General features: G+C 39.0%; 1 protein-coding gene across 4 annotated transcripts in view; it reads left to right on the plus strand.

The window, feature by feature from the left end:
* Nucleotides 1-26495, plus strand: part of LOC138616597 (guanine nucleotide-binding protein G(s) subunit alpha-like) — a 33746-nt gene extending 7251 nt beyond the window's left edge. Inside the window, exons 4-12 of one of the 4 annotated variants that reach the window (XM_069691028.1) lie at nucleotides 236-367; nucleotides 6094-6191; nucleotides 18598-18652; nucleotides 20473-20546; nucleotides 20890-20948; nucleotides 21284-21404; nucleotides 22102-22232; nucleotides 22538-22631; nucleotides 23844-26495. In XM_069691028.1, coding sequence (XP_069547129.1) covers nucleotides 236-367; nucleotides 6094-6191; nucleotides 18598-18652; nucleotides 20473-20546; nucleotides 20890-20948; nucleotides 21284-21404; nucleotides 22102-22232; nucleotides 22538-22631; nucleotides 23844-24084 — 1005 coding nt within the window. In that variant the 3' untranslated portion in view covers nucleotides 24085-26495. The remainder of the gene's footprint in view (nucleotides 1-235; nucleotides 368-6093; nucleotides 6192-18597; nucleotides 18653-20472; nucleotides 20547-20889; nucleotides 20949-21283; nucleotides 21405-22101; nucleotides 22233-22537; nucleotides 22632-23843) is intronic. The other 3 variants (XM_069691029.1, XM_069691030.1, XM_069691031.1) reach the window with 3 other exon arrangements.
* Nucleotides 26496-26946: the final 451 nt, after the last annotated feature.

Below are 26946 nucleotides of genomic sequence, written 5' to 3' on the forward strand. Positions count from 1 at the left end.
AAGGGACTTATCTGATTATCTATAAAAGTCTGAGCATAAAACTAAAAATTGTGATAAATTATCACCGGTATTGTCGCTTAAAACCTGCAGAATTTTTTCTAAATGCTTTTAAAGTATTGATGAATGAACTTCAGCATTAAAATGCATCTTCTAGTGTAAAGCAGCGCTGATTGTGTATACATTTTTTCTAGTAAATCATTGTATTAATTTTTCCTCCACTTTTTTCTCCATCCAGACGATTGTGGCTGCAATGACTACACTCACACCTCCTTGCAAGTTAGCCTGCTCTGCAAACCAATCCTGGATCGGATACGTCCTTAACCAAGTAAACCAGAAGGATTTTGAGTTTCCTTCAGTAAGTCACACTGTACGTCCTTCAGATACGTCAACTCTGGCTTTTAATAGCAGTTTCATTCCTTCTTCTTTCACCTGTTGCACATATTATACACTGATAACTACCTTTAGACTGATCTCACAAGTGTCATCAAACTATTACATTCTTTTACCAGACGAGTTTTGAAATGACTCATCCTGCAGCTGAAGCAAAACTTATTGGACACGTTTACATGTAATTTTACTAACTGCTGCTGAAGTTCTTTCACAATGAACACGTTTTCTAAGCAGATATTGAGATTATCAAACATACGGTTACCGTGCGTGCTGAATAGAGCTGCAACTGAAGAATTGATCTACAAATCTTTTTTTCTTTTTTTTAAATGCGCCAAATTCTCTGTTTCCAGCTTCTTAAATGTGAATATTCACTGGTTTCTGAAGTCTTCTTTGATAATTAACTTTTGTTGTTTGGTGTGTCGATCGAAGAAGACAAGACATTTAAATGTGTAAACCGGTACTGTGGAAAATTGTAGTTTTCCAATTGGAGTTGGAGGTGAGTAAGGCGCCTCACTCGACTGCCTTTGTGAGTCTGCTGGGTGTGTTTGCGCTGTGATTCAGTAATTAGCAGGTGTGCTTCCGCTTGGGAGGCTGTCAATTGAATGAGCCTCTCACCTGGGAGAACCACACCGCCTATTAACACTGATTGTCTGTAATAAACCTAAATGTGTCCAGAGGGACGTATCCTCCAGAAACACAGAGACTCAGAGGGATTTCCCCCCTGAGCTGCAGTTTGCGTCCGGCGGCCCGTCAGGGAGTCGCTGCAGGTCCCATCGCTGGACCAGATAGATACGTATTTATTTACTGATGTCACCAGGATCATTTTTTGTGTTAAAATTGCTAAGTTAATATAAGAACGTTTTATCAAGTCTTGTTCAACCAACTTCACATTGCAGGGCTGGGAAACTGCAATCTATATAATCTGTTACTTTTGTGTAACATTATGAGCAAATTCCTTGTTACATGTCACTAAGCCCAGTTATGGTAAAAACAAAAAAAAAGGTCCTGTGATGGTAGCCTTAAAAATCAGGACAATTTCTGTTGATGAAACTTTTTGACTTAGCTAAAGTGAATGGTCAAATAGTGTATTTAATGACAACAAAAATAATAATTTAAGTATTTAACAAGTTACTTATTAATAAAAATGCTTAAAAAAAACAGGTTCCAGCCCCCTAAATGTGAGGAGTTACTGCTTGTCTTTGTTTTATATATTAGTTGTAAGTTGAATGTGTTTGGTGCTCGGGCTGCTGTTTGATATCACGTTGAGCTCTTTTTTTTTTTTTTTTTTTTAATTTTCTGACATTTTATGGACAAATAACAAACCAAAAGAAGATAATCGACAGATTAATCAAAAATTCAAATGATCATTAGATAAGTCCCTTTTTTCAGAAATCAAATTACATTGTCAGTATACCAACAAAAAACTCGTGCTTTTGTTTTTTAACAAATGCAATGCAGATGTATTTTAACCATACATATCATTTATCAGGCCTGTCACTCACTTATTTTGGAAGATGAAAAGGTTTTCAAAGACACATTTTTTTCATTTCCAGCCACAATTTGTAGGAAATCATGCACAGAACATCTGGAATTTATTTTTTATTTAATGGTCAAAAATGCTCCTACAATTTAAAGAATAATATGTCGTTTTAATCAATCAGCTGGACAAGTATTTATATTTATTTATAAGTACAAAATAAATGAAACAGTGTAGTTGTATTTCAGTTGTTTTCTAACCGTTACATCGAGGAAGAACACTATTTTTCCAGCATGACGGCCTCATTGTTTAAACAGGTCGTTTCTTTCGTGTATATTTGTCATTTACAGCTGAGTTTCCACTGAAGAGTAAGTGTATTTGTGTGTAAGCAAAAGGAAGTCTCTTGATATTGTCCCTGTTACGTCATGGCACATTTATTATGAGGGCCTATCTCGAGCTGACCCTTCCCTCGGGCTGCCGGCCCGTTAGGAGACTTCCACTGCAGACCTGCAGGGTCTCAATGGAGGGAAAGGCCAGCACTCTATTTCATGTGGGGTGTGGAGGAGGATTACAGCAGGTATAAACGTGGAGATAATGCGGTTGGTGTTGGTGTCAAAGAACCTCTGTTGATTTAAGGAGTAAATTCAGCAGGATGATAGCTGGTTACTTAAAGCAGCGTTTAAAGAAGCCTAGCTTTCATGGAAAGACAATAGATTAGAAAACTATCAGATTGGCCCAGTTTCTCCTCCTCCTCCTCCTCGTCTGCGTACTGCTCCTCTTCCTGCTCCCCCTCTGCCTGGCCTAAGGGCCTACTGGAAACCAGTTGAACAGGTTAACCCTGCCTTCAGCCGAGGAGGAACAGAGGGAGACAATAAGCACAGCATTTGTGTTGAATATCCGTAATCTTGTCTATGTCCTTATGTCCTTATCTTTTCACGATTTCCTTTAGAGTTTTGTGTCTAATCAATAATCCGCTTAGTTGTTATTCACCAAAAGTATATTTCTCTCCAAAATGTTCACAATATAACAGACCGCACCTTTAATGCAACACTGAACTTTGTTACAGAGGGTATTTACTCAGACTGCAGACTGATTGTTGTCCACTTGTCCTGCCAGCGCACCGGCTGCCACATGCAACACACTCTTTACTCTATTTTACAAAAATCCTTCAATAGTAAAACAGGCAGCAGAAGAAGGATCCCTCTCCCAGTGCAGACAAGTGTTGTATCTGTACACAGTCAAAACTTGTTAACGCTCTACATACTGTAGCACAGTTTTCTGGAGTTTTGAACATTGAGTTCATTGTAGTAAATAAACAGGGAATTAATAATGCAATTCTGTATATCTGAGGGAAGAAGAGTGAGATGTGTCAATTTTTCCAAAAATTTATAAGCATTTTTTAGAGTAAAATATACATTTTAATGTATAGTCTAAGTGATATCACGGCTCTGATATGTCAGCCCGTAGATTCCCCCAGACTAATTCTATAAATGAAATTCAATTAAAGTAAATCCTGTAACTCTGCAGCACTTTACACAGGATCTCAAAGTAGGTCTAGACAGGTCTCAGCCATTCCTGCTCTTAAAATGAAATCTCTGCTCACAGTTGCACAACTACAGGAGAACTATAAAAGGAATCATGAAATCGCTTTTTTTGTCACACTGAATTTTACATGTAGCCATGAATAAACTTCAAGATGGGAAAACATTTCTTCTTCAGTTGAGGAGGTTATACAGACAAGAAGACAGATTGGCCTTAAATTGACCCTCCTGAAAATTCACGACGCACTGTATTATTAATTTTCCCAAAAACTTACAAAAAATGAAATTCATAAGTAAGTGTGTTGTTACAAACTCACTGACTTGTTTTTTTTTTTAATTATTATTAAAGATGAAAATATTACTTGATTTCTCCTCCTCTTGGACAGAATGGACAGGAAATTTATCATTAATAGATTTATTAAATGTTTCAGTAATTATTTTTTACTCAGAAATGCTAAACATTCACAACTTTTTATTTGTCCAGATTTTTTTTTTGTCCTATTTAATTCTTTACAAAATGTTTTTGGATTTTGAATTGTTTTTTGGACAAAACAAACAAAATGTATATATTAACTTTAACATTTTACAATTTTATGACATTTAGAAAACAAAAGTATAAATAATTTATCAATAGCGTATAGAAAGTAATGAAGCCCAACAAGTTTGATTTGAAGTTGTTTTCTCTTGTTAAAAGCTAAAGCTCATTTAAAGATATTCAGTTGTTGCACACTACTAATTATATTTGTCGCCTACTGTGTTGATGCGCTTTTTCAAATATGAACCTTTTTTTTTCCTGCAAATGTTTTTAAAGATAACCTGCAGCTCTGGTTATGTTTTTGTCCCTAGTTAACCTGGCAGGTTTTGGTTTTTTTTATAATTATTTGTTACATTATGCCTACAATTTACTTGTCTTGTTTTTTTTGTATTTTTTTGTGCTAATTTGCTAAATATCACACTTTTCACTAACTTGAGTCTGTAAACTAAACAGAAACTTTTAATGATTGGTACTCGGAGCCGACTCAGAGGTCGCCAACTTTTATCTGAAATCATTCTGAAGTGGAAAAGAGATACAACAAGAAAAACAAGAGAACATTTTGAGTTATCTCACTTAGTTTTTCTACCGAAAAAATGAAGAGAAGTGAAACTCTTTCCATATAAGAAGTTTCTTACACTTGCGTTCATTGTTATTGTTGTGTGTATTAGAAACAGTGCATTCTAGTGCAGTGAAAAAACTTAGATGCACATGAATAGACATTTTATGCATATACACACCCCTTAATGTATAAATGTACACACACGTACATAGACTGAAACTGAGCTCAATACAATCACATAAATAGAGTGGAACAGATAATACATTACAAAACAGGAACTTCATCAGCAGCTGCATGAATTAAAAACGGCCTATAATGTGCTGTAATAATGTGTTATATCTAATTAATGAAGTTCATATCACAGCCTGTGGATAACAACCATCGTCACCAATCATTGTTTCTCCTATTTAACAGCTTTATGTTGTCTTTAGGCCAAAAGCGTGACAAATAAACACCACTTCTAGTTATGAAGGACCTGAAGTATCGCCTCGTCCCTTTGACGTATTCATCTTGGCCATCCTTTCCGGTTTGATGAACTTATATTTCAGTTAAAGGCAGTCATTCCAAAATCCTGCTCACTCTCAGCTGAATTAAGTATTTTTCAGAGTATACAATTTAACTCTGTGGCTCATAATGGCTTTTTTGTGCTTGACTGCATTGTATGCGAGCGGCTGTAGATCGTGGTGAAGAGATAGGCCCCTGTGAAGTGACAGCCAAGCCTTGTGTCAGTACAAAGCTGTTCATTTCTTCATGAACTCTGTGAACTGCTCTGTTTCCTGCCTCTGTCAGAGCCCGCTCATCTGCTGCTCCTCTCCGAGCCGGCCTAAAAGTTCGGGAATATCACTGCTTCCCTCCATCTGTCCGTAAACGCTTTCACCCATCGAGACCTAAACAAGAAATACAGTTCTAAGCCACAACTTCATATCTAACCATCCATTTACTCTGTGTGTAGGTCATTAGTTGCTTTCTGCATTTAGTGGATTTATTTTCTTTCCATTTTTCTTTTGGGCTACAAACCAATGATATTTTTCATGAATCAGCTCAAGACTTTCTGTTCATCACTTTGTCTATAATGTTATAATTTACCATAGCTCGGCGTGACCTCTTCAAATGCCTTGTTTTGTCTGAACATTCCATCGACTATCATGTTATCATCACACAAAGCAACAAATCCTCCCATTTGAGAAGATCAAACCAAGAAATGTTTGTATTTTTTCTCCTTCAACAATGACTAAAACGCTCATTCAGTTATCAAAACAGTTGTTGATTAATGTTCTGTTGATTGATTTGTAAATAAATTGTTTTTTTGCAGATGTAATTTTGTTCTTGGATTTAAAAAAAAACAACTAAAATTATAAGAATGACATGTTATTATAACATGATGTTTCAAATGAAAACTGCTATCATATCATGTGTTTTAGTCTCCAGTGGAGCCGTTATTTGTTTATCAGTTTAGGAGACTGTAACACACATGACGATTCCAGTTCTACTTACATACTGCACGCTTTTCGGGGGCTAAAATAACTGCCTGACTCACAGTTATTTCTATGTGTGGTATGTTGTTGATCCCAACCCACCTTTCTCTTTCCAGGAGTTTTATGACCATGCAAAGATCCTCTGGCAGGACGAGGGGGTGCGGGCATGCTGGGAAAGGTCCAACGAATATCAGCTCATCGACTGCGCACAGTAGTAAGTCTTTTTGTTGTTGTTGTATCCACTGTCTCCACTTTGTTTCGCCGTTATACTTACTCTTGCAATTACAAATGGCCTTATTTCTAAAGAACATTAACGATGCACTCTGTGGGGTGTTTGGGTGTTTTTCCATGTGTTTTTTTTTCTGAGTGCAAGGTGTCCGGTTTCATGCTGTTGGCTTACCTTTTAAATGATACATCTGTGTGATATCTGTATTGTTACTTTAGGAAAAGCCCTGTTGATTTGTTGGTTGGTACACATCCTTGGTTCTGACTAATGTTAACATTGGTTCAAGCCCCCCTCAGGATGAATTGTAATAAGTTTAAATTTGTCCAGTATGTCGATTTATTCGCCTCTACTTTATGTTCGGTGCTAATTGGAAACTGTGAGCGGATAAAATGCATGTTGCTAAGGTGGTGAACATGGCAAACATTATACTGGATAAACATCTGTATTTTAACATTGTCATTGTAAGAATGTTAGCACGCTGACGTTGGCATTTAGCCCAAAGTACCTCTGTGTTTTAGTATAACCTCACAACAGCCAGATTCTGAAACAATGGAGCTCTCTGCCAAGAAGAATAAACTATGTAAAGCTGCACAGAGAGTGGTTGATAGGATGATCGGCAAGCTGTTGGTTTTGGTCATTTCATTGGAAATGTTGAAAATCAGACAAATATTACATATCAACGGACTATTTCCTAAAGATTTCACGCTGTTTGATTGCATTGTCCTTCTGTTTGCTGAGCCATTGCAAGGTTGACCATCTCTGTGTTTGTAAAAAAGTTGACCTTTTCTGTCAGGTAGCTGTCTAGTTAGTTTTGCTAAACAACCCAGATATAAACCCCATGGATGGTATCTGTGTGTGGCCGCTGACAGCGAAAGAGATTGCGTCCTAGCACAGCTCGCTCTTTACTGTTTTTAAATGGCAGGGTTTTGCATTTCAAAATTATTCGACAGAAATACTGAGATATTTTAGCATCAGCTTTCCCCAAACCCTCTGCATGATCTCCATCCGCTGTTCCAAACATGTTAACAGCCTTTTGATCTTGGTCAAGCCTTTGTTATAAGACACACAGTTTCACATGAGGTGAGAGTTTTGGAGGTTAGAGGACTTTCCTCTATGTATACACATGTATGCGTATTTGTGTACAGTATGTGCTGGTGTGTATGTCCGAGTTAGCCTTTTTTTTTTTAAATAATTTTTGAATATGAAACTTTATATACTGATGAATACAATAATGTATGTAATAGCCACCAAAAAAATTACCTGAAGTATAAACTTAGCTGATGAGATGATTAACTTAATAGGACACAAGAAAAAAAATTGTATTTTGCTGAACAAACTTTTTCCCTTAATTTTTGCTTTTTTGTGAAAGAATTACAAGTTTCACATCTTTGGATGTTAAACAGTTATTAAACCTGAAGTATTGAACTTTTGTTTTGCCCTTCTGCCTGTGAGAGTAATTACAAAAACTCTGTTGGCATGTTGTTACATCATAGGCTCCGTTGTGGTCAACTCTGTCGCTACTTTCGTGGCTGTGAAATTGTGGATAAATAGTTTGAAGTATTACGATCCCTTTAAAATGACTCGTTTCACCATCAGAGCGTTCAGTTTACATTAATCGTGAGAGCATGGGCATGTCTCACCAGACACCAGATTTAAAAACTGGGTGTACCGTGAAGTACAGAAAGATTTACCCGGCAGGGAGTCAGGCTGAATCAGCATTGTGTGAATACATCTGGCAAGGGCTTAAATGTTATGGTTGTTTGTTGTATGTTCAAGTCCCGCACTATACTGTAGGTTGAAATGAAACCCTGAAAAGTTGAAACAGATTACTATTAGGTGGAACCACAAGTACGCAAGTAAGTCGCTGCTTTTTGTGAAGGTCCGCAAGCCAGAAAGAATCACTGTTTTTAATCTTTAAAGACTGAATACTGCATCTAATAAATCCATCAAGTTATTTGTATGTAAAATCTGTATGTTAATCCAGTTATTGTAGCGATCAAAAACATGTAGAGGAAAGAAAAAAAAAAAAAAAAAAACAATCAGTATTTCTTCTGAAATATAGTGAAATAAAAGTGTAAAGTAACGTGAACTTGAAATATTCACTTAAAAAAGATTCCCATAAAGTACTGTAGTGCAGTACTCTAGTGAATGGACTTAGTGTACAATATGAGTGAGTGCACTGTGTGACCTTGTCGTGTTACATGTGCGACCACAGGTGTTTGTTGATATGGGTGTGTGTGTGTGTGTGTGTGTGTGTGTGTGTGTGTGTGTGTGTGTGTGTGTGTGTGTGTGTGTGTGTGTGTGTGTGTGTGGTACTGTATGGTTTCTTGAGAGGAGGTTGGTTGTCAGTGCACCCTATGGAGAAGATGGTCATGAAAAACCAACAGACTTGGTCGACAGAGACAGAACGATTGAAAAGGAGAAAGGATTGAAGAGAGACATTGAAATGGAGAAAGAGAGGGTTTCCCTTTCCTCTCCTCTCCTCCTTCTCCTCCTCCTCCTCCTCTCCTCTCTTCTCCCACACCCAGCAGCTCCAGTGTTATGGATCAGATGCTGGGCTGGGTGGCCAGACCGGAAGTGCTCCCCTCCCCCCTCTGTGTGCTTATGTAAACGGAGAAGCAGAGAAAGAGAGAGGGGAGAGCTATTTTTAACCCAGGCAGGCTGCAGAAGGAGAAAGAATGAGTGTGTTAGGAGAGAGACAACTTCAGCATTATTGATGAAGGTTGTTAAATGAAAATGTCAACCTTGGATAAGCAGGGAAAAGTCAGGCCCACCCCGGACACCCCCCACGTCTCTCCCTTTTTTTTTTTTTTTTTTTTTTTTTAAGAAAATGAATTACATCATCTGATTCATGTCATGAAAACCAATTAAAAAAGGGAAGAAGAAGTTGACTGGGCACTGATGCTTTGTTGTCTCTGAGAGAAGGAAGCTTCCCTCAGCTGTCTTTTTGCTTGGTCATGCTCCTCTGTGATGTGTGTTTGTTGTTGTTGTATTTTATTAACACACATTACTACATACTACATACATACATTATGTGGTCTTGGTTCGCAAGCATGTTGTCGTCCTTGATTTTATGAAGATGCATGCGTTGGATTCATTTGGTGTTGGTGAGGCTCCTGTAACTTTAGGCAATTCACATACAGGTCCAAACAGCGTGACTGTGTCCCCTAACAGGACTGAGGCGAGCATTTGTTTTGTCTCAGAAGGCGAGGCCCGTTTGTCTGGTTTCGGTTGTTTAGTCCGCACCGAAATCACAGTTAGAAACTTTATCCTGAAATAATCGCCTGATTGAAAATTATGCCTGAGATTCTGAGTTGCTTATAACACATCACGACATAATTATTACTTTTAATGTTCACGCGATTGAACCTAAATCATTTTTTTATGTTGTGATTAAATACACTGCTAAGTAACTATTTAAAAAAACAGAGTCGTACTGTAGAGTTGGTGTTTGGATCAATCTACAAATGCATTTAAAAACTGACAATGTATATTCAGTATGAAGAAATGTGTAACTCTTGTCCTGCTTTTCAATGATATAAATGAGCCTGATTAACAAATTGGATATATTTTATATCATTATTAGTTATTGTTTTATATCATATTTAAAAAAAAAAAAAAAAAAAAAATGCTGAAACAATTAACTGATTATTTGATTTGTCGATCAACAGAGAAATTGTTCTGTAATTGTTCTTGTGTCGAAATGTAAAATGGTCCTTTGTCCCAACTTGTGAGACATCAGGAAGTCACAGTATTTTTGACACTTTTCGTAAGAATTAAACAAGCGAGACAAAATGTGTCGGTGAGATTTGGAAGTGCTGCTGGTGGGCAGATTTTGTTATCTTTGGACGGAGACAGAAACGCTGCGTCCCCCTGGTTTCAGTCATTCGGCCGTGTTCACATCTACTCCACAGTGGCATCAATCCTCTTCCTCTAACAGGACCGTTTCTCCAAATTCTGAACTATTCCCTTGAATAAAAAGAAGAAAAAACATTTCTGAATGGAATGAGGCATAAACAGAGAAAATAAATGCAAACACATGGCCCAAAGGAACTTGTGAAAAACAAGCCAATCATGAGACATTGCTGACCAGTTGCAGACGATTATATATTTGGGAACACAGCGAACAGAGCTGCACAAAAGGAGCCTGTTTGCGCTGTAGTGTCAGAACCACGTCTCCTTTCGCACCGTCTCCGTCTGTGGCACCTTTTACGCGTTTTAATAACGAGCGTCGATCATATGAGGATCTTCATATCTTGTTGCTTCGTTAGCACGCCAAATAGCTTCACAGCAGATGTGGCTTTTCGTGAGATGTACCCACCTAGTTAGGCTTACCTGCCTCAAGTTTAAAGGAATTCAGTGACATCACAAAGAAAACAAAAAAAACTTTTGATAACATTTTATAAAGACTTGATATGACTATAAGAAGTTAATTAAATTCAAATATATATGAATTATGAGAAAATACAGCTAAAATGAAAGTGAGTATTGGACTTGCGTCATCTCGGGGTCAGAAACAGGGCTCCAAATAAATGCTGATGTTGCTATTTTTCTGCTGGATGTGTAAATAAGCAGCTGTCTCCAACATGTTCTCCATATTATCTTAAAAGTCGATAAGATGTCAGTGTTGTGTCCATTGCTTGTTGCACTGTCCCGTACAGGTTAGAAAATGTTATTGCTCAGCAGAAATTGGAAAAAAATGTTGATTCATTTGAGGTGGGGGATGTAGTAACAAACATCACTGCGTATGTAATTTCTATATAAATTTCTATAATGTCATAAAGATGTTAAATATCAAGGGAAATTAAAGGAAACTACGGCATGAATGAAACGGCGTTTAATCTCTGAAGCTGCATAAAATTATATAATTTCACTATATATGATATCAAATCACTAAATAGTACAAGTGCTAAATTATCATTCGTCAAGCGGAAATGCCAGCGATTGCTCTTAAATCTGAAGATTCACTGCTTTTTTAAAACTTTTTTTTTTATTATTTTTGTTGTTGTTGCTTTGTTCAACTTTAAAACACTCGGGATAACATTCCAAACTATTTTGTTATTTCTAAATTGATTTAAAGATGTGACTTTGGGTTCTGGAAACTTGCGATGGCAATACATAGAGCATGTGGTTCGTCACTTAAAAATCACAATAAATTGTTTAGTTGTGGAACAAACATTAGTTGTCAATTATTCTGCGGTTTTCCTCTTCGAACACAGAACATTTTAAAGCTTTTAGTCAGGCTTTTCTCAGAGGTTTTAAGTTTATCAGAAATAATGGGTTTAAATATACATGGTGAATAACTGTGGTCAATCTTCTCGCTCGCCAGATGTTGAGAGGAAACGGAGAAATGTGTGTCACAAATAGCTTGGAAAGTGAGGGGAGGAATCTGACGGATCACCTCCATACATCCTGTATCTGTTTCCTTTACCGTTGAGTTCAATAATGATTCTTTAAAAATCTTGTCCAAGCGATAATGTGCCCAACACACACACACACACACACACACACACACACACACACACACACACACACACACACACACACACACACACACACACACACACACACACACACACACACACACACACACACACACACACACACACACACACACACACACTTTCTCTCTTTCTAGCTGTCTCTGTGATGTGCAGTGATGTTTCTGCAAGGACAGAAAATGGCTGGGATTGAGTCTCTGACTCATCGGGAGGGGGAAGGGAGTGAGGGATGGGCAAAGACAAACTGATGGTTGTTGGGTTGTTTTTTTGTTGTTGTTTTTTTTTTTTTTTTTTTGGGGGGGGGGTGTTAGTGTCAGTACTTAGGCTACATCTACACTTACACATTTTCATTTTAAAACAGCCGATGGACACTCTGCAAGTAGGTTTCCTCCTCCACGAGCAGGAAGTGTTGGCATTATGAAATGCAAATTTAACTTCACAGCTGCTGCTAGCACAGCAAGGTCGGCAACTTCTTGGTTCTTACCCAAGTTGAATTAACCACTGGTACCCAAGGCTGATGTTAATCCCCCCCCCCCCACGCGAGTCACGTGATAAGGGCGTTACAAATCAAGATTAAGACCCAATAAGGAAAATTATCTGTTTCCACCTGTTTCCATCTTTTTAAAGATAAAACTGAGTTTGGCAAAGTATTCAAAAGTCTTCATTTGAGGGGCTCAAAAACAGCGTGGTGGTGTGGACCTTTGGTGTGAACGTAGCACAGATTTTGCGTTTTAAAACATATAATTTTTGATGTCGCCTTCATGTGGTGTTGTCCTGAATACGTGTTTTTGAGAAATATGCGGATGTGTGCGAGCAGCAGATGTCGCAAATGCTGTGTCTGAGCTTGAGTTGGGTTTTAAAGTGTTTAAGGCTAATTTGGAGACGGCTTTGGGAAACTTTGCTGCTGTAATCTCACTGTATTGTGATTTTCTGAATGCTGTGTGTAATCAGTGATTGTGCTGTTCACAATGTTTAGTTACTGTTAGCAGGCCCGCCTCTCACGTCCTACTCTTTCTATCTTGTTTTCGTTCTATTTGTTCTTAGTTTATTTTATTTTTGTTTCTCTTTAATTGAGTTTTTCTTTCTTTCTAACTTCTCTGTAATTTTTTTTTATTGCTTTTCTTTTCTTCTTTTAGCCTTTCTTTAGGTCTAATTTTCATCCCTGATTTTTGCCTTTGTTTCTCTTTTTGTATCCCTCTTTTAAATTGTATTTCTTTGACTTGTTTCTTTTCTTTCTTGTGGTCTTATGCTCTTCCCGTATTGTTTGTCTTTGTTTCTTTTTATCCCTCTTCTTTTTTCTTTCATTTTTTTTCTTCTAAACTTCGCATTGTTTCATTGATAGCTCACTACACTTTTTTTTTTTTATATTTTGTTCTTTTTTGATTTGTGTTTTTCTTGGTTTCTGCACACGCTTTCTCTTTCACTTCTCTTCTTCCACCTTTTTGTTTTTTGTTATATTCTTCACAATCTGTTCCTTTTTAGTCCCTTTTCTTTTTGTGTTACTTCTTAACTTCTTTAATTTGATCTTTCCTTTTTTGTTGTTGTTTCTTTTCTTCTGTCTTGCACTTTTCCTCTCTTTATAACCCACCTCATTCCCTGCATTTCTCTCTCTGGATCTCTTTGTTACTCTCTCTGTTTCTCTCCCCCTCTTCTCTCCTTCTTTCTCCTCATGCTTTCTCTCTCCCTTTTTCTTTTTCTTTTCTCTCTGTGTCTGTCTCTCCCCTTTTTCTGGCCCCTCTCCAGTAGCACAAGATTTGGAGCCGATTGTCTATTTATAGTGCCTGTGGTTCTGTCACCATGACAACCAAGCTGGAGGCCAGGGTGCCAGGGAGCTATTTTTGGAGCAGCGCTGTAATGTCAGACACAGCCTTCTCTCTCTTTTCTTTCCTCCTCTTTCTCTCTCTATCTCTGGATGTGTGTGTGCATGTGCGTGTGCGTGTGCATGTGCGTGTGCGCGCGCGTGTGTGTGTGTGTGTGTGTGTGTGTGTGTGTGTGTGTGTGTGTGTGTGTGTGTGTGTGTGTTTGATTAAGGATCGGCTGGTGAAGCCTTTGGTTTGGTCTCTCCTCTAGGCGGGCTGTGCAGGATCTCTTCCCCCCTTGAGGAAGCAGCCCATGACCATTTTCTGACTTGGTTCTTCGGAGGCTTGTAAAGCTTCAGTTTTCTCTAAAGCTTCAGTTTTCTCGTGTGCAGAGATGGATTTGAGTGTCCTGAAATGACAAATTCAAGCGTTTGCTCTCAGTTTTGCAAACTGGGACTTACTTTGAATTTTTATGTTTATGGATCAGTTTTAAAGCCATTTGAATGTAAAAGATTTAGTAAAATGTGCTCTTTCACGGCGTAATTAAATTATTTTATTGTATGCGCACGGTTCAAGTATCCATATTAGTGTTAATAACAATAACAGTAAAGTATTTTTAAATTAAGTGACGGATGTATATATCATGCATTCAACTTTCTAAATCCTAAGTTTCTGATTTTAACACTCCCACCTGATGCTTAACTTTATTTACAAAGGATGAACTATTTTCCTTTTTTCTTTGTTTAGCTGTTTAACCAATTTAACTGGGTTTTTATATTTCGACAGAAATACACACTTTATTTATTTGTTAATGAACAAGTTTTTGTCAGTTTTTAATTTTTTTATTTAAATGAGATGACAAGGACATTAAAAGAAGTGGCTTGTAGAGCTTTTGAAAACCTGGTAGAGGTAAATAGATTACAGCGGATGTGGAAAGAGGTGCTTTTTAGGGACGTAATCCTTCCCGCTGTGTGTGTGTGTGTGTGTGTGTGTGTGTGTGTGTGTGTGTGTGTGTGTGTGTGTGTGTGTGTGTGTGTGTGTGTGTGTGTGTGTGTGTGTGTGTGTGTGTGTGTGTGTGTGTGTGTGTGTGTGTGTCACAGCCTTTCAGTAGAGCTGTTCGGATGCAGGGCAAAGTTTTCCAGATGTTGTCAAAAAACAAAGTAATTGTTGTTGCATTTGTTGTGACAGTTCCTTTGTTCTTTAATAATGAATGCTGGCTGTTTTTAAAAGAAAGAGACATTGGCAAACTGTAAAAGTTCAAATTAAATTATATCATGATTTTAAAATGTAAATATCAAATTAACAAAAAAAACACTATAAATCTCACTCAGGTTTCTTGTCAAGTTTATGTTTTTTTAATCTAAATAAATAGAGATAATAATTGAGACTATTTTGCAGTCCAGCTGAGTGACTAGTAAACACAGTTGTGCAGCTCAGAGTAGTGTAATCCCGTGTAGAGTTGAGGAGGTATACTAGCTCATAATCTGGGTAATCCTGTGTCCTAATGCTGCCACTTTAACAAGATGACTGCGTTATGGGAGTGTTATCAGCTCTGCTGGGACAGTACGCATACTGTTGATTGTGCAGGGCCCTCAAGCCTTTCCAGCTTATGAAGATGTCTGTTTTGTTGTGGAGAAGGAAATTCAGAAACAATTCCAAAGAGTGTTTCAGTACAGACCTCCTTTCTCAAGTTTGACATGCAAAGCGGATACATGCTGCTGTTTTAGCGTGTTTATTTTTGGTAATTGTTAAAGCAGAATTTTGAGGGAAGTTGACCTTTTTTTTTTTTTTCTTGAAGTTGAAATTTATGTTTTTGTTTTATATTTACAAACACATAATAAAACAGTTCCCAGTATTGTTTTTATTTATACAGCAGTAAATTTAACTTTTTTTTAAAAGATAGAACTACTGTATTAATCATTTGCTTTTCCTACAATTCAGTAATTGAACCTGCAAAAAAAATATACAAAGTAAAAAGTACAGTAAAGTCAAATAATGCACTTTATCTTTTTTTGTAAATACAGGGTTATTTTCAGTCCCCAGACAAGTGCTGTGTGTATTTCCAGAGTTTAAGTCAGCCTGTCTGCTACCCCAGAATAACCCTGACAGGTTATACATAACACCGCAGACCTCTCTGTTACTGGGGCAGCCACTATTATTTAGTTCAACTTACGAGGCACGGTTATTATTGGCACTTCTCCTATTAATAGGGAGAACTGCTAAAAATTGAGTTGAGTGTTTGTCCTGGGTGTGTCTACGCCACAGACCAGAGCTGTAGATAAACAAGAGTTTGGCCTCGGCAGATGTCAGCGGCAGCCATGTTAGCTCTGTCATCATTAGAGCTTTTGGATTCTGTCAGGTCCTGATTATTAATGGGTTTTTTTTTTTTTTTGTGAGCTTCATATGTGTGTATGTTACAGGAAGACAAGTGTTACAGGAAGACAAGTTAGACGCTGGCTCAAAGGGTCTGAGCTGTGCATGAGGGGCTGCTTGGCTCCAAGCGGTCCTCCGCTGAGGACTCTGGGTTTGCTGGCACAGCAGAAGCACTGTAGTGTGGGAACAGCTGAGCCACTTGGCCCCTGCAGAGAGTCCATGGTACCCAACGGGTTGGCTGCTTAATAGCCTCCATGTGTGTTCTATATATCTGTGTCAGTGTGCATTTGTGCGGAGAAACACACACACATGACTCCTCATTCCCCAAACTCTTTGTCCTCCTCTGTTTCTCTTTCAGTACTTCTTCCTGACTGCTGTCTTTTTATCTGTCCAGCACTGCAGCTTCTGCAGACCCAGCCCCCTGTTCCTTGCAGTGTGTTACCTGCAGCCCTCTTGTCACATTTCACCCCTGCCTGCCACATTCCTAGTTATCTCAGAGGGGGCTGCATACCTGTTCTCCGAGAGGCAGCTACAAGCAGGCGCCTTGCCTTTCTAGTTGTAAGGACTGGAGTGCAGACAATCAGTCAAAGCAGACAGCTGGGCAGGCCGAGAATCCAACATGGTGGGGAATTAGCAGGTCTGTCTATGTCAGGAGCCACCTTTTAGCAAGTAACCAGGAAAGAGTGGATTCCAACATGTTTAGTTTGTGAGTCATTGCAGAGTTTTTTTGTTTTTTTGGGGAGGGAGGGGGGTGTTTTCAGGAAATTGGTTAGTGGAGGTTGTAAGCAGTGCCATGATGAATCAGGATCATATACATTCCAAAAAAAAAAGTTTTATATTCAGGCACACACTATAACACACTGTAGGAATCTTTGCCTTTAAAAAAAAAAATAAAGCTATTTATTCCAACTCCATAGTTACCAGTTGTATGTTTTTCGTGGCTAGTTCAGCCAGTGTTTCACCTTTATTTTAATAATTTGTTGAGGCCTACAGTTTGACCAGTTTGCAAAGACAGACAAATGATAACACCATTTTTTTTTTTTTATAATAGTTTAGGGAAGTTGATAAATATAATTCAAACTGTTTTAGCTTCACAGTCACTGTCCGTCCACCTGACACAACATCTCAAATATTTCTGTTCCCGTCGATCCCCAAAAAGACTCACATCGGCACTCTAAATGTATCAGTCAGGCAGTATCTGTAGACCTTCCTCTGGCAAATGTTGGGGACCCCTGAAAGTATTTGCATTGAATTTAATTTTAATTCAGTATTTCAGCTGAGTTGAATAGAATGAGATTTTAATGTTTAATATACTGAGGCAAACGCAGGGACATTAACAAGCTCTCCTCTGCAGGATTTTCCCAATTCCTATTTCTTACATGTTTAAGAACAGCAGCAAATCAGTGAATGGATCATTTGGATGATATGAATAGTATTAGTGCACACAGAGCTGTCTTTAGTAGAAGTTCTGCTTCTGTAGATGATCCCCCTCTCAGCGCTCCTGTGCCCTTTCGTCACCCTTAAGAGGACTCGTTGTTGGAAAACCAGCAGTACTTGTGCTTGACTGATGCAGGCTAGTGGGACACTTACTGTAGGATGGTTGCCACTGTAATTTATAGATAATCACCAAATTCCTCCCAGTGTAGTGGAGCTGGCCGCAGCTGAGCCACTCCTGTTCTTCTTTCTATATGTTTCTGTACAAATGAAAGTACTGGCAAGACAGCAGGGATGTTTCTTTATTTGTGTTTTTTTTTGTGTCCACGCTTTTCTAAGCCATCCCAGTCCTCAGATTCATTGTATATGCACATATATAGTAGAACTGCACCCTATACACGAGGAAGGATCATTAGTCGTTGATTTTTTTTTCTCCGTTTCAGACATTTAATCTTGTCTGTGGCCAGTTTTGAATCCTGAACAGACACCTCCATCCAGCAGCCGACCATGATGCAGTCACCATGAAAACATCAGGGTGACTGGCACACCTTGAATAGCAGCAGCGATGTAGGCCATTTCAGCAGAACAATTAACATGCGCTTGGGTAGGCACTATGCAAATCTGAGCGCACTGTAGGCCTGCATACCCACCCACGCACATACACACTGCCACACACTGCCACAGGCACACACACACACACACACACACACACACACACACACACACACACACACACACACACACACACACACACACACACACACACACACACACACACACACACACACACACACACACACACACACACACACACACACACACACACACACACACTTCTCCTCCTGTGCAACTACTACTACAACAGCTCCATTGACGAGGCTTCTCGGGTCTGACAGAGCAAACGGCTGCTGGTGACTCAGACTGGCTGCCTCTGATCTCACTGTGAATTGAGACACGCGCCCCCTCGTGGCCGTCCAGGGACTGCTGTCCTCCATCTTTCTCATCTTATTACTGTACTGGGTTGGACCACTGTGTGTGTGTGTTTGTTTGTGTAGGCTCGTCAGTATAATCAGATTTTATGGTGCATTCACAGCCGGTACATGTAGTCCTAAGTAGCATTTATTTGGATGATTACTGAAAGTGGGCTATTGAATTGACATGTTTTGCTGTGTTATTGTAACTATATTGTAAATTATAGTTTTATTATGTTATTGTATAATTATTATTATGTTCCTGCAGGACAGCAGCTGGGATCTAACTGTCTGTATTTTTCTGTTCTCTTTGCAGCTTCTTAGACAGGATCGATGTGGTCAGGCAGAACGACTACACACCCACTGATCAGGTAAGATGTTCATCACAAGCAACAGCTTTAATAATAGTTTAACATCCATGCAACTAACATAAGCCTTTTTTTTTTTTATTATTTTTTTTTTATAGAACTCAACTAACAACTAGAAAAGCACAATGTAAATATAATAAAACTAAAGTTAGAATATGATGAATGACTGCTGAATTCCTTGGAGCGGCTTTAGTATCAGACTCCTGGTATTGTGAATGCTTGCTCACTGTCACACTGTGATAATATTATTTAGTAACACTGTTACTTATCAAAATGGTTGTTGTGAATCTCAACAAGAAAAGCTCCTTTCCCAAATGTGTTTAACTGAATAACATTAAAACGTCAAAAAACAAAACTGTCTGAAACTCCTTAAAGCTGGAATAGGCAGGTTTTTTTTTGGTGACATCAGTATGCAAAAATATCCGTATTAACCTTTCAGCATATGGTAATTGAAGTGTTCAGAGAGAACGCTAAAAGTCTGCATCTCCTCTTAGCTCTCAGTCTCCAGAAAATGTAGCGCGTGATGGAGACTGAAGGGCAATTACAGGTCATTTCAGAGAGAGGGCGTTCCTATTGGCTGTTCCGACTCACTCACCAACATCCGCTACCTTTCCTGAGCCATTCATACTCTCGAAGACAGTTCACACCGTGGCTAGCACCCGTTTGACCCGCTGCTCCTTGGCAGGCGCTACAGGTCATTCGCAACTGGGACCACTGCTCATGAACAGTTTCTTTACCAAGGCCATTCATACTCTTAATCAACTCAAACATCCAAAAAGAGAACAATCCTTGTGCAACTTTCACAATCTGCAATAAAGCTCGTGTCAATATTGGCCAAATGTTTCAGAGATGAAGAGAACTTCATGACTAAAGCGTGTGCGTGTGCTCGTTTGGCGGGAGGTGCTTAGGGTAGAGACAGGAAGAAGGAGAGCTGTATTTTCAAATTCTGACTTTTTTCAGAGCTATCTACCCCAGCTTGGTCCAAGGATGTGTAATACTGTACATACACTATATCAGAACATACATAGGATTTGCAAAATGAGCGTGTGCAGTTGTTCATGCCTGATCTGCGGCCAGTCCGCGCACAGACGATCGCACAGGGTCCAACTTGTGCAGATGATAAAGTTCACGTCACTCTGACCCACGTGGACATGAGAACCATAAGCTGACCTTCATGAAGTCACTGTCATTTTCTGTCATCGAGGGAATTTTTTACATATGTACACGTTGCCTTGTCAAATAGTTAGCAAAAAGTTATGTATCAGTCATGGATACTTTGTCTATTGTACGAGTTTTGAGGGGAATGTGTAGTGCAGATTTTATATATAAAAAAAAAAAAAATGTATTACATAAAATGTATAGTGAATATACATTCGTAGGCACTGTATGGTCAATCTGCAGTTGTTTTGGACATTGTTTTCAGGTTCTTAAATGTGAGGATTCGTTGCTTTTCTCACTGAATATTTGGGGATTTTATTCTGTTGCTCAGGTAAAACTCTTGAGTTTGTAAAGATAATTTTGTTTTACTGTTTTTCTGTCTTTTTATATATTGAACAATCAAATTGATTAAAAAAATAGCATTTAATGATTAACTCTAAACTGTGGCCTAAAAGAAGATGGTCTTAGAGGTGATTCTATTCTTGTTCTAAAGATATACAATCTATTTGTTGAATTATTGTATTTATTCTGTTAATCTGTTTCAGCTGTATTGGTTTGGCCCACTAACTTCTCTTTGTCTGCTGTTGGCCTCCACCTTCGAGACTGACTGTACTGTTTTCTGCTTTTATTTTCTTTAACCCTCGTATTCCCTCTCTTTATTTCAGGACCTGCTGAGATGCAGAGTACTGACATCTGGGATCTTTGAGACAAGATTTCAAATAGACAAAGTCAATTTCCAGTGAGTTACGGCAAACTTTATTTATAAAAATGTAGTGTAATAAAGTCAAAGTAAAAAAAAAATAATAGTGGAAAAGATTTCCCCCTGATAATTATAGTACACAAAAAAATACGCATAAGAGCCTAAACATCCAAAGAGAGATGTAGAAAAAACAATTTGAAGTTTCTTGTTGGCAAATCAATCAATTTCATTGTATCAGATCATCTATTTTTATAGTGAATAAACACTGTATGGATATGTTTTTTTTCTAAAACGTCAAACCGTGTTTCTCTTCACCATCCATTGATGTCGAGCCTTTACTTTGCTTCTACAGTGTAAATTAAAATTTCAACTTGTGTCTCAGTATGTTCGACGTCGGAGGTCAAAGGGATGAACGTCGAAAGTGGATCCAGTGTTTTAATGGTACGGTGTTTACAGCTTGGATTGCTTTATGATGAAATGATGATGGACTATTTAGGAATTTTCTTAGTTATTGACTTTGATTAATTTGTATCATGTTCAGAAACTTGTGTCTGGTTTTGTCAGATGCATTTCCATCTCTTCATTTAGATCTAAAATTAAAAAAAAAAAATAGCAATAACAGGTACATATATAGAAGTTTATTTGCTTGTTTTGTTCATCTTTGGTGTGTTAATCTTATTTTACGGTGTGTGTGTGTGTGTGTGTGTGTGTGTGTGTGTGTGTGTGTGTGTGTGTGTGTGTGTGTGTGCGTGCGTGCGTGTGTGTGTGATATTTAGATGTGACCGCTATCATCTTTGTGGTGGCGAGTAGCAGCTACAACATGGTGATCAGAGAAGACAATCAGACTAACAGACTACAGGAAGCCCTCAATCTTTTCAAGAACATTTGGAACAACAGGTCAGAGACACTTTGGATTTTACCATTACTCATTACATTTTTCTGTTTGTGACCATTACATTATATCACAAAAAAACTTTTATAAAAAACATTTTGTAAATATATTTGCACACGGCAAACTAACATGGCTTAAAATGTCACCTACAGTCAGTACCGTTGGTCATGCATCGTTGCCCTGAAACCAAATAGGATGAAGACTAAGGCTACAAAAAAATACAACACCATAAAAGTGTCAAATATGAGATCTTTAAAAGGATATTTCTTTGGTAACAGAATAAATTTCTGTTCCGTGTAAGAGCAGCCCTTTGCACCACGGTATCTTTTCAGTGAGATTTACCTCTTCAAGACAAAATAGGAGTACACTGTAAACTTGAACAATGTGGTATGTACATCACAAACCTGTTCAGCAGCAATAATGTCTGAAAACTTTACAAAAAAATTTAATAAATATAATGTTCCTGCGTCGACGCTGACTGGATACTTAGTCTTTCATTGTGAGGGCATTATACTGTTTATGGCAGAAGCTCTAAGACCTTTTTAATCCACAACTCCCTTGTTCGTCAGCCAAAGCCCATTTAAACAGAATGCCACTTGAAACACAGCGACTCTCCAAAAGCTGACCTGTAGCATAGTTTGGGGCCAAATCTAACTAATTCTAAAGAAACCTGACACTAAACTCGTTCATTTCCCTCCACAGGTGGCTACGGACCATTTCAGTAATCCTCTTCCTGAACAAACAGGACCTACTGGCTGAGAAGGTTTTGGCAGGGAAATCTAAAATCGAGGAGTATTTCCCGGAGTTCGCACGCTACACTACACCTGATGATGGTAGGACCGCCTCGGATATTTGGATTACTCTGAGCTCATGTCAGTCACCAGAATTTGTTTGCATCATGTGGGTCCATGTAGCCCCGACGATGCAAGTTGTCATTACCAAGACGGTCCAATCAGTGAGTTGGGTGTCAGTCATGTGACTTCATGGTTACAGCTTTTTGCTAGCTTGTAAAAAGTCAGTGTGAACACATACTAAAAGGCAGTACTCTATCTGAAGCTACAGTGCTATACTGTGTGACGGTTGAATGGCACTGCGTAAAGACGACTTCATTGTGACCAGATTCCTTCTCGTCCAACAGCAATACCAGAGCCAGGAGAAGATCCACGTGTCACCAGGGCAAAGTACTTCATTCGGGATGAGTTTCTGGTGTGTACAAAGCTCAAATTCAAAAGGTAAAACTTGTTTTACCTTTTGAATTTGACCCGTTTCTCTTTTTATTTTACCTCATTTTTGCAATGTCGGTCACAGAGCAGTGTAGCATGAGGCGTGATTACAAAAAAAAACCTTATTCTTATCATAATCATATGGTTGTTAATGGCTAATTTACATGGGATATGGTCTCCGAATTGGCTGTCATTTCACTCCATCTCTCCTCTGTTTGACTCCTGACTCAGTTGAGAGGATTTAATTCAGTTTTGCCAATAAAAGACTAAAGTTCCATTGAATAAATCAATAGCATACAGTAAATGAAGATTTTAGATTTGTATAAACATCATCTCCAAATGTATTCAAAACACAGCTATCGGCTCTTTTTTCCAATTCACCTAAATAAATTTAGCCCCCCCCCAAAAAAAATCAGTTGTAATTCTTGAATTGGGTGCTCTTATTAGCTTTTAAACGTATATGTGAAAGATTATACAGAGGAAGTGGTGTGTAATAAATTCAAACTCGACACACGAGTGACAGCTTAGCACCAAAGATGTCACCAAAGTCCAAACAGACGTGCGGCGGATGGACACTTTGATCTTTCACTCATTTACTGTGCACACAGGAAGTTTGCCTGAAAGAAATTCTCAGTAGATTTCAGGTGAAATATGTCTCGGCATGACACGCATGCAACAAGAGGTTCCTCACCACTTATATGTACCTCAGGTGCTCTCTGCTCAAGTCCACGGAGAAATCCCAGACACGCAAAGACCGCTGCACAAAGAAATGCACGTGCAACTCGGGTGCTGAAGCTCATCAAGCAGCACAAGTTGAAATTCTAACTGATGAAGATTATAGCTTCCTTCTGCCCTCTGCATGTCACAGGGCAGCGCTCTGTACATGCGGGACTTTTTGATCCACCCTCGTTTCGTTTGTATTTTAAAGTAGATTGTGAAAACAAAGAGTAAAAAAAAAAAAAAAAAAATGGAGTAAAATGGCTAAAAGTAAGTAGCCGGAAATAATGCATAACTCCTTGAAACGTCGAGCTTCTGCCAGTCCGAGTGGTCAAAATACAAATCTGATCAAACATTCACGCTTCAATTCTAAGAACAAATCAACAACAGTCTTGTCTCTATAATTAATAACATTAAATAAGTTCAAATGAACATTCCTACGTGAGGGTTCATCAGACAACATTGTCGTCAACACCGACTTGTCTTTACTTCTGTGTCTTTCAGAGGATCAGCACAGCCAGCGGGGACGGACGGCATTACTGTTACCCCCACTTCACCTGCGCGGTCGACACGGAAAACATCCGCCGCGTCTTCAATGACTGTCGTGACATCATACAGAGGATGCACCTACGGCAGTATGAGCTCTTGTGATGGGCGGCGGCGTCCGGCCTACTTATCTACCTACCTAGCTTCCCACCCCCTCACCCCCCCACCCCGCCCCGCCCCCCTCCACCCTCCCCCATGACCAGTTAGCCAATCACCCCTCCACTTCCACCAACCACCTAACAAGCGAGCAAGCGGCTGACTGCCTGCCCTCCCCTCCCCTCCGCCCCGATACAACTTCTGGTAACATGACTTCAGAAAAACAGAACTGCTGAAAGACTCTTTTTTTTTTTTTTTTTTTTAAACAAAAATATAGGAAACAAAGTTACAGATACCCCAACAAACTATTAGCCTGGACTGCCTGCTGTACTCAGCTACCTTTGACCCAGGAAAGAGGGTCGAGACTCGAATCCAATCGCTCCTTTTAGCTCTCTCAGATATATGAACACACACACACACACACACACACACACACACACACACACACACACACACACACACACACACACACACACACACACACACACACTACAGAATAAGACATTTAGACTCTTAGGAAGGTTTTAATATCGCAGTCACACACACACACACACACACACACACACACACACACACACACACACACACACACACACACACACACACACACACACACACACACACACACACACACACACACACACACACACACACACATGCGCACACACCTTTTTAAAAACCAAGCCCTCCTGCTTTTCACAGGCGGCAGAGGCTGAATTAAATAATGCATTCTGGGAGAGAGGAGTTTATTCACCGCGTGCTGAAGACGAAGGAAGGAAGACAAGAAGAGAGCGGCGGTCACGGAGGGTGGCAAACTGATACAGAGGAGGGCTGTAAGCCGTTTTTTGTGCCCGGGGCCGGACAGACAGACTAATTGACTAATGGCTGCCTGTGGACGTGAGCGTGACTCTACCATAAGACCCACACGGCTCACATGACTCGCTCTTCAAGAAACCAGTCGAGGAGGGATGGCGGAAAACAACAACAAAATAAAGGATTAAAAAAAATATGTATAAGAAAAATATCATACAATGCATAAATCCATGCATACCAGTGAACTTCATGCAGTGCAAAAAAATCCAAGCTATATATATAGATATTTATATATGTGTGTATATAAATATGTATATATATAAATATAAATATTATATATTCCTGTAATAACACAATTCAACTTTTAAGTTTTTGTTAGTTTTTACCCCATGTTGTGTGTTGGTGTACACTGTGTGTGATCTGCCTTTGTGCACCGTTAAAACCTCCCGACACAAACACACACACACACACATACAAATATCCATCCTCGCCCACCTGTGCCCCTGCTGCTATCTGATAACAATCTAACGTGTGAAAAATAAAAGAGAGGTTTGATTTAATAAGGAAAAAAAAAATAACAAGGCAACAGGAAAGCATGAAGTTTAAGACTTATGGAAACTGGATGCAACATTTTTACCTGGGAGTGCACACACACACACACACACACACACACACACACACACACACACACACACACACACACACACACACACACATACACACACACACACACACACATACACACACACCCGCACACACTCCTCATCAGTCCTCTTGTCCTCACAACGACCCCCCCCCCCTCCCCCTTTCCCGCCGTACCTTTCGTCTTGTTCTCTCACCCCCCCCCCCACCACCACCTCCCCCTCCCGGCTTTAAGTACGTCTGTCTTTATTTTACTGCTGGACTATTATTCTTGTACAGACTGTAAAATGTATTATTTTGTACAACTTTATTGAAGAAAAAAAAATAACTTGTAGAAGATCCCTGTGCCTTGATCACGACTGTACGTGTAAACAAAAAAAACAAAAAAACAACAAAAAAAGAGCTAATATGTAAGTTATGTTTCACTGCGCTGTACAGCTGGACGGGTCTGTCCCACCTCGTCTGGGCTAGTTCACCCCCTCCGCTTGGGGGCTGGAGAGGGGAGGAGGGGCATCGGATCGGGGCGGAGGCCTTTCGTCTGTTGCTTAGTTTCCTTTTTTTTTTTCCCCCCACATTTGTTTGTTCGTTGATTCATTTGTTTTGCTTTGACTCTCCTCTGGTTTATATAATAGGAATTGAAAAAAAAAAAAATTGAAGGAAAAAAATGATAATCTGACACACCACCTCAATGCTGTGTAGTGAAAGCCTAACACAATTTAATATACATATATATATATATATATATATACATATATATATGTATATATATATATATAAAATATATTTGAGATTTTATATTTTATATATATGTACTGTACACTTATATCTATCTACCCTGTGAGCTGTCGCCCGGGTTTCCTTTGCTTTCTGTTAGTAACATCTGCAAACACTTTCAGAAGGTGGCAGTTCTGGGTGCAATGGGGTGGGTGTTTTTTTTATTTTATTTTTTTTATTTTAGCTTTAACTGTTTTGGAGGAGAGGGAAATATTCAATTGCAAAACATTGCTTGTTTCTACATAAACCAAATTCTTTTTGCTTAAACAAGAGGAAACAGTTGTATTAGTGTTTGGTTCATTCCTAGGCTCTGTATATTAGATCCTCACCTGCAGTCTTTATCTCACACACTCAGCTGTCAGTTTATCAGGTACGCTTTGCTTGAATTAAATTAAATTATATTAAATTAAATTAACACAGCAGTCCTGCAATAAGTCCTACCTTCACGAGGGTTATAAAGTTTAGTGGTTAGATGTCTTTCTTTTTTTTTTTGTCCACCTCATTTACTGTCTATCAGTGAGGGCCTTCATCAGGGTCAACTGGGGCTGACTTTGGGGAAAGGCGGGATACAACCGAGACAGATCGCTAGTTTATCACAGAAACAGGAATAAACAATTTACGCTTACATTCACACTTGCCACACGTCTTTGGGAGGAAGCCGAAGCACCCGGAGAAAACTCATGCGTGCACAGGGAGAACCTTCAAATACAGAAAGGCCCCAGCCGACCAGCACGTT

Source organism: Brachyistius frenatus, unplaced genomic scaffold, assembly GCF_029030835.1.
Source record: "Brachyistius frenatus isolate BFR_SWC_R1_liver_20210118 unplaced genomic scaffold, ASM2903083v1 Contig_10, whole genome shotgun sequence".
Lineage (NCBI taxonomy): Eukaryota > Metazoa > Chordata > Actinopteri > Embiotocidae > Brachyistius > Brachyistius frenatus.